The 14,585-nt window shown below is 37.6% G+C and overlaps 1 protein-coding gene across 1 annotated transcript in view; it reads left to right on the top strand.

Moving 5' to 3' along the window:
* Positions 1-14,585, top strand: part of sdk1a (sidekick cell adhesion molecule 1a) — an 815,932-nt gene that overhangs the window by 333,375 nt on the left and 467,972 nt on the right. The window contains exon 4 of the mRNA XM_080206403.1: positions 3,012-3,159. Coding sequence (XP_080062529.1) covers positions 3,012-3,159 — 148 coding nt within the window. The remainder of the gene's footprint in view (positions 1-3,011; positions 3,160-14,585) is intronic.

The following is a 14,585-nucleotide window of genomic DNA, read 5'->3' as shown; positions in this document are numbered from 1 at the left end:
CTGTTCGGGATCTTCTGAAAAGTACACTGCATGGATATCTGCTGAGGACAGAAACAAGGCTCAGCGAGAATGTCAAAATGGGGAAATGCTAGTTCACAAAGATTCTAAGCCTGCACAAATAGGTCAGTCACCAAGGCAAAATACTAGATGATGGATGCTGTCCAAATATCAGATTCTGATTTGATGTTTTCAGAAGGATAGAAAATTGGCGAAGAAAAATAATGTATTCTATGCACAAAACCATTGAACAAAAGAACCAAGGCATAAACGGCAGAGGCATGTTAGGCAGCAACACGTGGTATTTGTGCTTTGCAGATCCAGTTTTCTGCCTTGTTACACACTGGTAGTTATGACTTGTATTTATTGCATGATATAATTACTCTTGTGTACGTAAGACAGTCTCTATCTTTTTTTGTTTTCCATGGAGCATTGAGTGTTCTATGTTTGCAAGATTTGATCTGAATCTTCTAATTCCAACCTCCTAATCAAAGAAGCTTTCAATATAACAAGTCAAAATAACTTGAAAATATGTCTGCTTTTGGATGACTGAATTATTGTGCGAGATATTTACAATCATGACACGAAGCTGCTGTTGCGCTTAAATTTCATGCATGAAATTACAGAATTTTGAAACTCCAGTTAACAACTTCCATGTTCTAAAGTGATTTATGCTTGGGGAAAGAAATCTAAGTTCAATTATTTTTACTTCCATTTGTGAATCTCCATGTTTAATAAAAGATACGGGCATGTTAACAGATGGCTACTTAATCCAGATGTAGCTCATATTTAATCAAATTAGCAATCTGTTAGCTCTGGGAAATGTTGGTGGAAGCTCAAAGTAGTGCAAAGGAGGATTCAAAATCAAGACTTTGGATGAACAAAAACAGCTCAAATTCAAGGTGTATTTAAGGGAGAGAGATTAGGTTAGAATCTCATGGTAAAAATACTTAATTTTTAAAGTCTGAATTAGTGCAATCGTTAATTTTTCTGACATTATTTTAAATCAGAAATTAATATAGGATTTAATTATTTCTGGATTAAACATTTCACCATTCATGTGTGACAATTCAAAAACTTAAAATTAACATTAAATGCTAAGAAAAGCAAACAGATCGAATCTTACAAGTGAAGTAAAATGAAAGTCACTGAAGTTCCAGAGGACCATAAGCTGCTCTCCCCCTTTTTGAGAGAGAGGGGTGGTGATTTAATCTGAGGGTCAAGGTTGGGAAGTTCAGGAACCTCCGCCAGTACGGGAATTGAACCTGTGCTGTTGGTGTCACTCTGAATCGTGAGCCAGTCGTCCAGCCAATTGAGTTAACCAACAGTAAACTGGTAAATACAGAAATTACTGTGTTCAGTTTGGCAGAATTTCTTATTTTTTTCACATCATTAAAAAGAATATTGAGTCTGATTTTAACTCCATGCAAGTGGATGGGTTTTGAATGAATTAAAAATGGCCTGTTATCTGCTTTAAAAGTCCTCTGATATCTGCTACTATATCATCCAATAATATTGTCATTGAGGAAATGGATTGCTCACCTGACAGTAGGAAAAGAGAAATGTTACTGGCTGCAAAAGTAGAGGTCAAAATAGTGTGTCAAGCTGTCAAATACATGATCCTTACTTTTGATCCAACACATTCATTAGAACTCTAACTGATTTTTAGGATGCTTAGATGCATATCTGTGATACACACTTTTAGGGAATCATGTTTTCAAAAACAAATCTCTATCTCTGGGTGAAAAGTATGTTTTTAATAGTGAAACACATGTAAGTCTAAATTCATGTTGAAATTAAAAATAATTTAAACTGATTCAAATGTTACTCAAAAACAAATGGTTTCTGTCATTTAAGTCGAAACTGAGGGCAGGAATCTCTGGCTATGCACACCTCAAGATAAGAAATTCCTGCCTGAACTCAATGCAACTTTGGTTCACCGAATTTCCCATCTCACCTGCTACAACTCCTGCGGTGGGCAAGACAGGAGAATTTTGGTCCCAGTCTCAGTCTTGAATCTACCTCTACACATCAGTGGGAACATCAGGAGGTTACATTCGAAATTTGCATTATTCAATTTTCCTGGTCTTCCAGTCAAAATCATAACTAACTGCTCCCACCAGTCACAACACCATATGTACATAATTGATTACACACTCTATACATTCATTTCATGAAAAGTTGAAATAAAGGTAAATCACAGCTTTCGTGTTAGCAAGCTGAAGGTAAATGTGGAAGGTATCAATTATAAAAATAAAGTCATTTCCTTGTGATGGATTTGAGCTAACAATGATAGACCTTCCACGTCTGATGATTCCTGTAATGCTAGTTTTCTCGTCTGCATTATATGCCTGTACATGTTAAATGAAAAATCACACACATTGTTCATTAATTTTGTCCTTTGAAGGAGAGGTGCTAAACAGAGGTTGCTATAAGATGCTTTTGAACAGCCAGTCTTAGTCTGGGGTTGAAATACAGTGCCATAGAAAGGAGAGAAAAATAAATAACATGGGTGAGCAGAATTATACAGTGGCCCTGTTCTTTGACATCTGAATTACTGTTCATTAATGGTGGGCTACAAAGTTGACCCCTTATCATGTAAATTTCTGCTATTTTTGCTGCTAAGCTTTATTCTGTTACTAACATCTGCTTTACTCTTTTAATACTAATACTATTAGTACTATTAATACTCCTTGTTTCTTGTATTCCATGACATCTTGGTCATTTAATCTCCTTTGATTTCCTACCCACCTCTGATCTATTTTGCTCCAGCCCCTTTTTCGACAGCATTAAATTGTTCAACCTTTCTTCAACCAATTTCCAGTATCAGCAATATTTTGCTTTAATTTAAGTTGAGCTCATAGATTGATGCAGGTAGCAAGAATAAATATTCCTCATACCTGCTCCCTAAGGTTTTAATTACAGATGTAGCATTGATGTTATGCCACTTTTTTAGTTCTTCTCTCTTTTCTCATTCTTGTTTTTCAATTGAAATGCCTCATTTTTTTCTGCAGACATGGGAAACTTTGAAGGAGGTGACCAACAGATCACAGTATCGCTGGGTCAGGCTACTGTACTAAAATCTCCAGACATTAGTAGCTACCCACAACCACAAATGACGTGGTTCCGTGATGGCCAAAAGATTATCCCCAGCAACAGAATGTGAGTGAGCATGTTTATGGCTGTAACATTGATGATTTTTTAAAAAATTTAAATTGATGATAAAAGGGCAGCAATGTCTTTTATTCTCATAAAAGTGGCACATTTTTTAAAAATCACACTTAGAGCATCGAGCTTTGTGTGCTGGAAGTATTAATTGGATGCAGATATCAATGTGCTCTTTGAAATCTTGCATCCACTATCTCACCAAAAAATGTACTCCGTAAAATTAGTAATAATGTATTTCTTGACTGCGCTTCAGTCAGGATTTGTCACTAATATGAATGAAAATCATTTTGTTTTGACAGAGGAGACTAAAGGAGGGTATTTTGCAGTTATTATCTACAGTCAATATTCATATCTGCTTTAATTCAATGCAAGAAGTAAGCAGTAAAAGAAGCTTGACATGATAGTTGTTTTAAGGAACAGTTTGCTTACATTACAATATATTTAAGTCTGATATAATGACAAAAATAAGATTAAGGCCAGAAATCCTTCCCAAGCTCCTCCTGCCACTATAATCTTTCTGACATGCAGCAGAAGTGATCCACAAATGGAGTTTCTGCCGTACTTAACATAATGAGGACAGACTAGGAGCAACTTCAAGGAACTTTCTGTCTTTGTTGAATGATTTAGGACTGATTCCTACTCACAGAATCTTGGGATTATAGTTTAGTTTTAGTAAGGAGGGAAGGTGATGGCCTAGCAGTATTATTGGTAAATTATCAATCCAGAAATTCAGCTGATGTTCTGGGGACCTGGATTTGAATCCCACCACGGCAGATGGTGGAATTTGAATTCAATAAAAAAAAAATCAGGAATTAAGAATCTACTAATAACAATGAAACCATTGTCGATTGTCGGAAAAATCCATTTGGTTCACTAATCTGCCCACCTTATTCTGGTCTGGCCTATGTGTGATTCCAGACTCTCAGCAATGTGGTTGATTCTCAGCTGCCATCAGGCAACTAGGGATGGTCAATAAAATGCTGGCCAGCCAGCGACACCCATTTCCCACAAATGGAAAGAAATGGATTCTCACAATGACTGTGACTTTGGGTCCTTAATTGTCATTTGTTCAATGTTTGAAGTTTTAGTCAGTCTTAAAATGTTGGAATGGTACTTGATAAGAATGTATTTGTCATGTGACTTGAGCCTAGCATATGTTTCAAAGACATAAATGTGAAATACTGTTTACTGCTAAATTTAAGAGTGTTGCTCCAACATAATTAGGTCAGGGCTGTTTTAAAAAAGGGAAAAGAATCCAAAGTAAATTTATATAAGAACATAAGAAATAGGAGCAGGAGTAGGCCATCTAGCCCCTCGAGCCTGCCCTGCCATTCAGTAAGATCATGGCTGATCTGTCGTGGCTCAGTTCCACATTCCCGCCCTCTCCCCATAATCCTTAATCCCCTTGCCTATCAAAAACCTATCAACCCGCATCTTAAAAATATTGAGCGAGGCAGCCTCCACCACTTCAACAGGCAGAGAATTCCAGAGATTCACCACCCTTTGAGTGAAGAAGTTCTTCCTCAACTCCATTCTAAAAAAAACCCCCCCCTTATCTTGAGGCTGTGCCCTCTAGTCCTACTGTCCTTTCTGAGCGGGAAGAGCCTCTCCACCTCTATCCTATCCATCCCATTCATCATCTTGTACATCTCAATGAGATCTCCCCTCGTTCTTCTAAACTCTAACGAGTACAAGCCTAGTTTATTCAGCCTCTCCTCATAGCTCAACCCCCTCAACTCCGGTGTTGGAAACTCCCCAGCATCCAACTCTTGAAAACTTGAGCTCAATAGTAGTTGAGCAGAAAAGAAGCATCTGAAACGAAAGAGGAATCAAAGGGATAGATTTATTTTGGTCAAGAATCTGCTAAACTTGGGGTTAGGTAGAGAATAGTGAGGACAAATGCAAGCATGTATCTTTGGAGGAATAAAAAAAGCAATAAATTAGGAATGGAGTGAAGGTAAGAAACAGAATTAAGGTTAAAGAACAGAAAACCAGACGAATGAAAGACAGAGAAAGAATAATAGATAAAAGGAAGAAAGCAACAGGGACCAAAGCAGGAAAAAAGTTTTGTCTCTGAATCCTTTATTTTGTGTTTTTGAAAGTTTCATCCTGGAAGTCCTAAGTGAGCGAGGTGTTGGAAACTCCCCAGCATCCAACTCTTGAAAACTTGAGTTCTATAGTAGTTGAGCAGAAAAGAAGCATATGAAACAAAAGAGGAATCAAAGGGATAGATTTATTAACAGAGTTTTATTGAAGGGAATAGAGAAGACAGTGAGGCCAAGATTGATAATAGTTGAAGATTTGCATCATTGACAGAGTTTTCAAGAGGATTGGATAGGTTGTCATTCATCTACAGAGTAAAACATCACCAAAAGGCATTTAAGCCAGGCTACCATATTGAGACATTGCATTCTCTGACAAGTAAAAATGTGAATATAGGATTTCATTGTTTATATGGTTTTTCATTTGGAACTGGTTTGGAACAGAATTAATGAACTCCAAACATTATTGCAGGGATTATTGAACTCTGTTGAATCTGACTCCCCAGTGCAATTTCTCCAATTCTTCCAATCGAGTCAAATTTGCCAAATATTTGTTATTACAGTTATGCAGATACACCATGTTGCTATTTACTTGAACATTATTACACTTTTAACAGCGGATAGGTTGCAGGCTTGTTAGATTAAACTTCCCTTATAATTCATATGATTCACTTTAGGGAAAGAAATCTGCCGCCCTTTCCTGGTTTGGTCTACATGTGACTCCAGATCCACAGCAATGTGCTTGATTCTCAACTGCCCTTGGGCAACAAGGGATGGGCAATTAATGCTGGCCAGCCAGTGACGACCATGTCCCACGAATGAATTTTTAAAAAATCAATTAAATATTTTTTCACTAAATTGGTGTCTGTGTCCAATGTGATATTTTTGCCGTTTGGAAAGGACAGTTGTTGTGACACGTAACATCAGGGGTTGTTACATTTAGCAAATGTTTCCACATCTATTTAAAACTAATGGAGTGAATCACAGCTATCTGTGAAATATTTCTTCCAGTTATTTGCAGTCTATTATTTTAGGTAAATCAAACTTTCTTTGCTGAATTTTTGTGGAGGTAGCAGAAGTCTTGCTATTAGGGCTGAAAGAAGGCTGCATCCCTGCTTCCCTGATGGTGGTGAGACACAGGACTTCTGCCCTTAAACAGGGTGCTCACCTCCAAGACTTAATCAGCGGGCTGGAAGCTCAGCCATGCTGCTGCTATCGGTGGCCATTGCTAATGCATCACTTGAGAACAAGGGCATGTCAATGGTTGCACCCTTGAAGAGGGCAAGTAGGTTTGGCAAAATAACATGATGGTGGGTACGCTATCAGATGCCTTTCTGCACCACTTTGCCAGCTTTTCCAACTCCCTGCCTGTCCCTAAAACTTTTGTGGCTTTTACTACCAAATAAACCTGTTGGACTTTAACCTGGTTAGACTTCTTACTGTGTCCCTGAAACACCACTTAAAATCTCTTTTCGTACATTTCAACACTGACAAGTACTTCATTGGGTGTGAAGTGTTTTGAGATGTCCAGTGATTTTGAAATTGCTATATAAATGCAATACTCTTCTTTTAACATTATCTGGTGCCTTCTGCTACAGGTTTAGAATCAAAACTACAAAAAGTAACGAGTTGCAAATCTGCAAACATAAACTTCAAATGTAACTCATCAGATGTATTAAGTGACTTATTGTAGGAATTGATATTTAGAGAGATATTTTATTGCCAAACAAGAAATGCAGTCCTTGATATTAAGGGTACTTTTAGTGATGCTCATGGAACAATTTCTAGTAGTGTGTGTCCTTGTTCTCAGCCTTGAGCCTTCGACATTGGTACCCAAGTAACAGATTTCCAGCAGACTGGCAAAACTCTTGAAGATTTTTGGCCCTTCCATAAAGGGAGTCCTCAACTTTACAATGTTTGAATTGCAACTAATGTCACTTCATTTCAACTTTACAATGTCACACCAGCATGTTCATGTGTGCACATTGATGTATAGTGCCGAGTATCTGTATTAATGGACAGGTCAAACCATTTGCTCTGAGTTGGAAACGTGTTTTATACTGATATATTTTTTGGCAGAAATGGTGTAATTTTTAAGCATTTACATGCTCATGTTGTATTTAATAAGCACTCAACTGACAGTGATTGATTGCCTCATTATGTCCCCCAGACTAACCAAGGAACTTGAGCTAAGGCACTCTGGCATCAACAGTTACTTCAGCGACTTGACAGTGTAAGAGTTGAGAGCATTTAGCAAAGCCAAGCACCCCATGTATGTCTTCCACCTTGGTTCAGGAACCAATCCCTCATTTGTACTATTGTTCACACAGAAAAATTGTTTCCAGCTTATTACGTTTAGACTTGCAATGTGGTTTATTAGGAATCAATTGTGTCATAGGTCCGAGGACTGCCTTTAATGATAGTGGTATTTCAGAATCCTTACTGCACCTCAAACTGGTTTTACTAACACAGTAAAGGAAATGGAACTGAATCATGTCAGCACATGCTTAACATATTTTGGCAGCATGGAGAATCAGAATAGGATGCAGCCTGATAGTAGGTTCCCGATCTTTGTCACCAGTTTTTGGGATGCCTTTTTTGAGGCAGAGCCTCTTTCCATCCCAAATATGGTCTCCTGCATGGGAATTATTACTGGGATTTATTGCCCCAACCTGGGATTTCAGCTGCAAGCCAAAATATCAAATGAAGACAGGTGCATCCTTACATTTACATCTGCAAGTGAGAATGGACAGGCTTTGGGGCTTTGTGTGAGGTGTTTTGAAGTCATTTGCTGGATCATCAGACTTTTAAAACCTTTTGACTAACTTTGAGTGGTGGGTGGCAGGTAGGTTGGTGACTTCCTCCCTCTTCTACTCTAGGCATTGGCATGCTGAGATTTCCTTGATGCGTTCATCTCTAGTGGGACAGACACACAAACTGGTACTAATGAGGTGTTGTACCCTCGTTCCATATATTCCAACAGGGTCACCAATATATGTCATCAGTGGTCTCATATTGGCACCTAGGGCAGGATGTCTGGCCTGTGAATATTTGGCTGTATTTAATATATTTAACTATCTAACGTAATTTTGAATAAATAAAATGTGTACAAACCTTACAAATATGTAGTGGTGCACCATACACCCCTCTAGGTGAGAAGGTATATATCAGCCTGCTTTCTGCTTGTAGTATAAAAATCATCTGATGGGAGTTATGCATAAGTAGCACAAACCAAATGTTTTCCTCCCTATTTTTCTAAACCTCTTTTTGGTGAGATGCTTGTTGACCTCCACTGAATGCCCTACTGAAACCAAGAGCCTTCCATGTGTGGACTCATGGGCTTGAACCAGCTTTTTACCATTTCTGGAGTCTGCTTGCCAACACAGTATGTTCTTTATCATTCATAGGGTAAAGAAATGCAGTGTTACTTGTTGGACAAACCTTTGTAGTCTTTAATAACTTCATCATTTTGCCTTCAAAATGCTTAACAAATTTCTGGAGCATTCTCAGGTGCATAGATTTTGAGTAAATAATTATATTATTCTTAGGAATAGGGCTACAGTTGCTAACTGAATTTCTGATCAATACTTCAAGGAATAATTTTCTAAGGATTAAAATGTACAGGGTAATATAAATATAATACAATGTTAAATTTTACACTCAATAGTTATTTTAAGTACAGGTCAGTACATCAGTTATTGGAATATAGATATTGTAACTATTAGTCAAATTGATTGAATTATGTTACTAATTGGCTTTATAGATAAAAGCTCAACTAAAACTAAATATAAATTATATCCCTTAATATAACCAATAAATATAACAGTGAATAAAAATATTCAAATATTCATAACAAAATGCAGTAGTTAACTAAAAAGTGGATATTGATTGTGTGGATTTTAACTGCCCATGCACTCTCAATTATTGTCTGACTTAATGCTATTCTCATATGTACCAGATCTACACCAGTATACCAAAATGGTTATGATCAATCAACCCTGATTTTATTAGAGGTCACATCCTTTGAGTTTGTTCAGCTAACGTAAAAAATCCCCTGGCATTTTTAAAAGCTAGAGAATTTTTCTCGTTTCCTGGCTAACATTAATCCCTCAGCCACCAATAACAAAACCCGATGAACAAGCTGTTGTTTCAATCGTTGTTTGTGCAACAATAATTTGGCTGCTGCATTTACCTAAATGGCAATTGATTTACTGTGAAATGCTTTGGAACAACTTGACATGAAAACCACAATACAAATGCACTTCTCCATGAGCACTTGTGGTGTTGCTTATTCCTCAATTTTCCGCAAGGATGATAGTCCACATGGAGCATTTTATAGGATGGATTCTAATCTGATGTAGTCATAAGGTCCTTTCTTTCTTTAAAAGTACTGTTTGTTGAACAGTTTGCTTTTCTTTTAAATTCTGGATATCTATGCTAGATTCCAAAGTCAGGCAAAGACAGTCTAACGGAGGGTAAAACCATCTTCACCCTTTCCAACAATGCTCTTGACACCAAGATTCTATAGATATTATACTAGTAGTGCTTCCGATTCTGAGTGGCATTCAAATATCAGCAGTTAACGTTCTGCTGCAGCCAACCTTGATGCGCATTACCATAATCATGGTCTGGGAGTGCACGATTTTGTAACATGCTTCCAGTGTATACCAAGAACCAGTACTGGAAATTTGTACTTGTTAGTACCAACTTTGAGGATGTTTTCTGTCGTAGGTCCATGCCTGTTTGGAACTTGATTGTCACCTAAATTAATTTCCTTTACAAATAAAATATGAAAGAGATTGTGACTTCATTGTTGTCTGGGCTTGATTTGAAGTCTGGCAAAAGGTTGTTATCTAATCTATGTTGTCACAGACAATGGGCCCAATTTTAATTCTGTGCGAGTCTGGAATATATTAAAATCTTGCACAATCAGTCACAGACCACCTTTTCTAATGACACTTGACCTTTTAATAATCAACTGCAAAGTTTAATATTTATCAAAATAATTTATTAATTGCACTGTTTACACTTTTCAAAATTATACTTAACTCTTAATCACAAAGTTAAGTGTGTGAAGTGATGCAAGACCTTTTTGATGAGAGTAATTAGAAATTAGCAATGTGCTCTTGCAGTTTAAATAGCGAGTAAGTCACTGTTTTAGCAATATAGTACACGTTGGATGTTATTGTTACAATTAAGACCAGCTTTTATTGCCCATCCCTAATTGACCTTGGTAAGGTAATGGTGGAGTTGCCTTTATGAACCATTGTGTTCTGTTTTGTTTGGGTACTGCTAAAGTGCTGATAGGGAAGGAGGTCTAGGTTTTTGATCCAGCAACGGTGAATTAATGATATAGTTCCATGTTAGGATGCTCTGTGAGTTGAAGGGGATCTTGCAGGTAGTGGTGTTCCCAAGCATCTGCTTTTTAGGTTGCAGAAATATAATGATATAAACACTTCGGAATGTTTTCCTGCAAGCTGCTATATTCTCATTTTTGTTAGAAATTGCCCCTTTCAAAAAATCTTTCAGTCTATACACAATGAATATGCATGGCTATGCCGAATGGCTGAAAGGTTGTACTTGGATCCACTGTCTCTACAGATTAATTTGTAAACACACAAATGGCTTTGCTGGGATCATTCTTTCATCTTCCACGGTAAAATCTGCAGCAGAGTGACATTGCTGGTCAGCTGCCAAACTTGAGCGCAAAAGGAGATTTTAGTTGCAGATCTTTTATTGACCAGAAGTAGTGCTATAACAATATTAGAAAATCCAGGGAAATGATTGCACCGTGATCTACCTGCAGCAGGCCTGTTTTTCCCAGTTGATGAGGTAACTCATCACATGTCAAATTTTCATAAGCCAAGCACATTTCCGTCTCTGCTTGTTCAGACAAGATTATCCGTTTCCCCAGACCAGTTTCAGAACAGACAAAGCTGCTTTGACTTAGTGATGCCATATGGAACCTCACTTGCTCTTTCTTCCTGTTAGCATCTTCCATCGAGTGAATCAGTCACAGCTGCCTGAGAATGCTGCTTTGAAGATAGCCTGTGAATGAAGGCACATTTGTACTTGGTTCAATTAAGCTCAGACCTTGCTGAAGCAAAGATCTCATCTTGACCAGCACTTGGAGTTTGTTGCAATATTATCTTAATATGTGCAGACAGAGAAAGTCTAGCGAGAACGATTAAGGTGGTCAGTACTTATAGCTTAAGAAAGGCTTGGCTTTGAATTTGTTATTTTGTTTTCTCAGCCTTTAATGTTTAGTTCAGGCCAACCTGATTTGTTTGATTGCAATGGGTAGCAGGGAAAGTGGGCAAACAAACCAGTCTGAATGGATTATTCTGCTGTAAGCAATTTACATTGTAATTGCAAAGACAACTGAGACAAGCAATAAAAAAAAAGAAAAAAAACAGAAATTCTGTCTATTTTTGAACTTGTTTATTTTGTTCAGAGTGAATTATTCTGGATCCTGTTCAAATTCTTCTGTGTAACTCGGTATGCCACAAATGGCTTCCATTATAATTGCAGGAAAAAACTGGGTAAAGAAACAGAGTGATATATGAAATATTTGTAATGCGTCTCATGTTTTAACCATCTCTTTGAATTTTAGTTGCTCTTGGCAAAGTGAGTTTGATCTAATTTAATTTTTTAATTGATCTTAATAACTATCACAAAATGTTGAATTGGAGTTCCCAAATTGCACTGTATTTTGTACTGAGCTATACTCATAGATTTGTGTTAAGTGCACCTGTGCTAAGGAAGAGAAATCTGCCAGGATTGCCCCTCCTAATTTCAATACGATATTTGAATGTTGGATGAGGAGAGGATAAGTTTGGCTTCATTATCCATAATGATTGGATAATTTGCCAGCAAGTGTTATTGAGGTTTAAGAATGAATTAGTACTAGAGACCTACTTGGAGACTATATAAACCACTGTATAGTGATAGATTTTCGTAAGGTGTATATTGTAAAGCAATTGATTCAGTCTTTTATCTGTATGTCTTGTTGAAACTTAGCTTTGGGGCAGTTTAATTACGAGACAGTTCCTGGAAAAAAATACCTGATTTGATTCCAGTCCAGTTGGGGTTTTGCCAAGCAACTGAGTTTATACATATATGGTTTGAAATCAGTGCATTGGCATTTATGCTTGGAATTGGAAATTCAGTGGTGCTTGTTACTTTTTCCAGCATGGAATTCATTAAAGATTCGTTGGTCATTTCCTTATCTACATTTATATTTAATGCTTTTTCCACACTTAAAATGAATTTCTCTGTCTTAATTTATTTGAAATTATCAGTTATCTTTCAACATTTAGTCATCTGAAAAGAACTTAACCTTCAGGATATTGGAAGGCAATTTAGTGTTCATGGTAATTGCATCCTCCTTTCTTTCTTGCAAATATTTTGAATTTTGTTCTGTTGAAAATATCGGAAGACAGCTGAGCTGTTGGAAATCGCAATAGAACCAGAAAATATCTTCCTATTAATGCAAAGTACTTTTTTTTGGACATATAAAGAATTACATTTTAATTTTGCTGAAACTTGTTTTGTTGTCCTTGGAGGATGATAGAACAATCTAGATTAAAAAGAGCTGTACATTTATAAAGTATCTCTCTGGGTTGTAACTCCCTCCAAATGGCATTTGGCATTGTGCCTATTTACCTATTCCAAATTTGTTCTGTGTTTGTCTCACTTGACCTTCTGACTTGGGCCGGTGAGATCCAGAGAGCCCAGTGTCAAAATCTCAAAGAGTTGGAATGAGGGAGTATGAACCCCTTTTTTTTTCAGCACTAATTACCATGAAGCAGATAAATTTAAAGGTCCAGTTGACATTGACAGACCAAAGAGAAGTTAAGTATCCCCAGTAAGTGAGTAGGATTTGAGCGGTTGGGGGAAATTGAAGGTTGGGAGGGGTGGGGGTTGCGTTTTACATTGGGTACGAAGGGGCCAGGTGGTTGAACACTGGGGGATGCAGTTGCCATGCTAATGTTTACCTGGGAAGTCCCAAGAGGGATTCCTGAGCACATCTTTGCAGTACCTCCCAAATCCGATGCTGGGCAACCTGGAAGTTTTGATCCCGTATTTGCAACCTCCATTTTTAGGTTTTTAAAATATATTCTTTCACAGGATGTGGGTATTGCTGGCTAGGCCAGCATTAGTTGCCCTTGAGAGTATGCTGGTGAGCTGCTGACCTGAACCATTGCAGTCCATGTGGTGTAGGTACATCCACGATGCTATTAGGAAGGGAGTTACAGGAGTTTGAACCAATGACAATGAAGCAACAATTATACAGTTGTAAGAAAGGATGGTATATGGTTTGGAGCGCAGTTGTCAGGTGGCGATGCTCCTATACATAAGAATATAGAAGCAGAGGCAAACAATTTGGCCCACCTCGCCTGCTCTACCATTCAATAAGATCATGGCTGATTTGGTTGTGACCTTTGCTCCTCTCTCTTGTTTGCCCCCATAACTTTTGACTCCCTTACCTAATAAAGTCTGCCTAATTCTACCTTGATAACCTTCCAAGACCCAGCCTCCACTACCTTCTGGGGATGAGAATTCCATAAAATGTTTCTCTCATCCATCTCAAAACCACTGGATTGTCATAAAAACCCAATTGCTTCAATATCCTTTAGGGAAGCTTTTGGGAAAGCAACTAGTCTTCCTTATCACATCTGACCTATGTAACTCCCAAGTTCACCACAATGTGGTTGACTTTTAACTGCCTTCTGAAATGATCCAACAAGCCATTTTGTTGTATTCAGAAAGCTACTGACAGCCATTTCGTCAAGGGCAATAAATGCTGACCTTGCCAGTGACACCCATATCCTGTAAATGAATAAAAAGCACTTCCTTTGGTAAGCATTCCATTTCTGAATAATCATCTGAGTGAAGGTGTTTCTTCTAAATTCTCTTCTTCCTCCCTTAGTGATTATTTGAAATTAAAGATTCCTCCAATGTAAATATGTTGGAAACAGTTTAAAGAAGGCTTACTTGACAGATACCTTGAATGGGCAGGTTGTGTTTTGAGGAAAGATTGAACATGATGGGCTTGTATTTGCTGGAGTTTAGAAAAATAGGGGGCAACTTGATTGAAATGTATAGATCCTGAAGGGTTTTGACAGGGTAGATATGTGGAAAAATCTAGGACTAGGGGTCACTGTTTAAAACTAAGGAGTCATCTATTTAAGATAGAGATAAAGAGAATTTCTTTCTCTGATGTTTGTCTTTGAATCTTTCTTCCTCAGAAGTGGTGGAAATAGAATCTTCAAATATTTTAAAACAGAGGTAAATAGATTCTTGATAAGCAAATGGGTGAAAGGTAATCGGGGGTAGGTGGGAATGTGGAGTTGAGGTTGCAATCAGATCAACATG

This window comes from Carcharhinus amblyrhynchos, chromosome 18 (assembly GCF_965287045.1).
Source record: "Carcharhinus amblyrhynchos chromosome 18, sCarAmb.v2.hapA, whole genome shotgun sequence".
Classification (NCBI taxonomy): Eukaryota; Metazoa; Chordata; class Chondrichthyes; order Carcharhiniformes; family Carcharhinidae; genus Carcharhinus; species Carcharhinus amblyrhynchos.
Note: the sequence above shows the minus strand (reverse complement) of the source record. Positions and strands in the feature narration are given on the sequence as shown.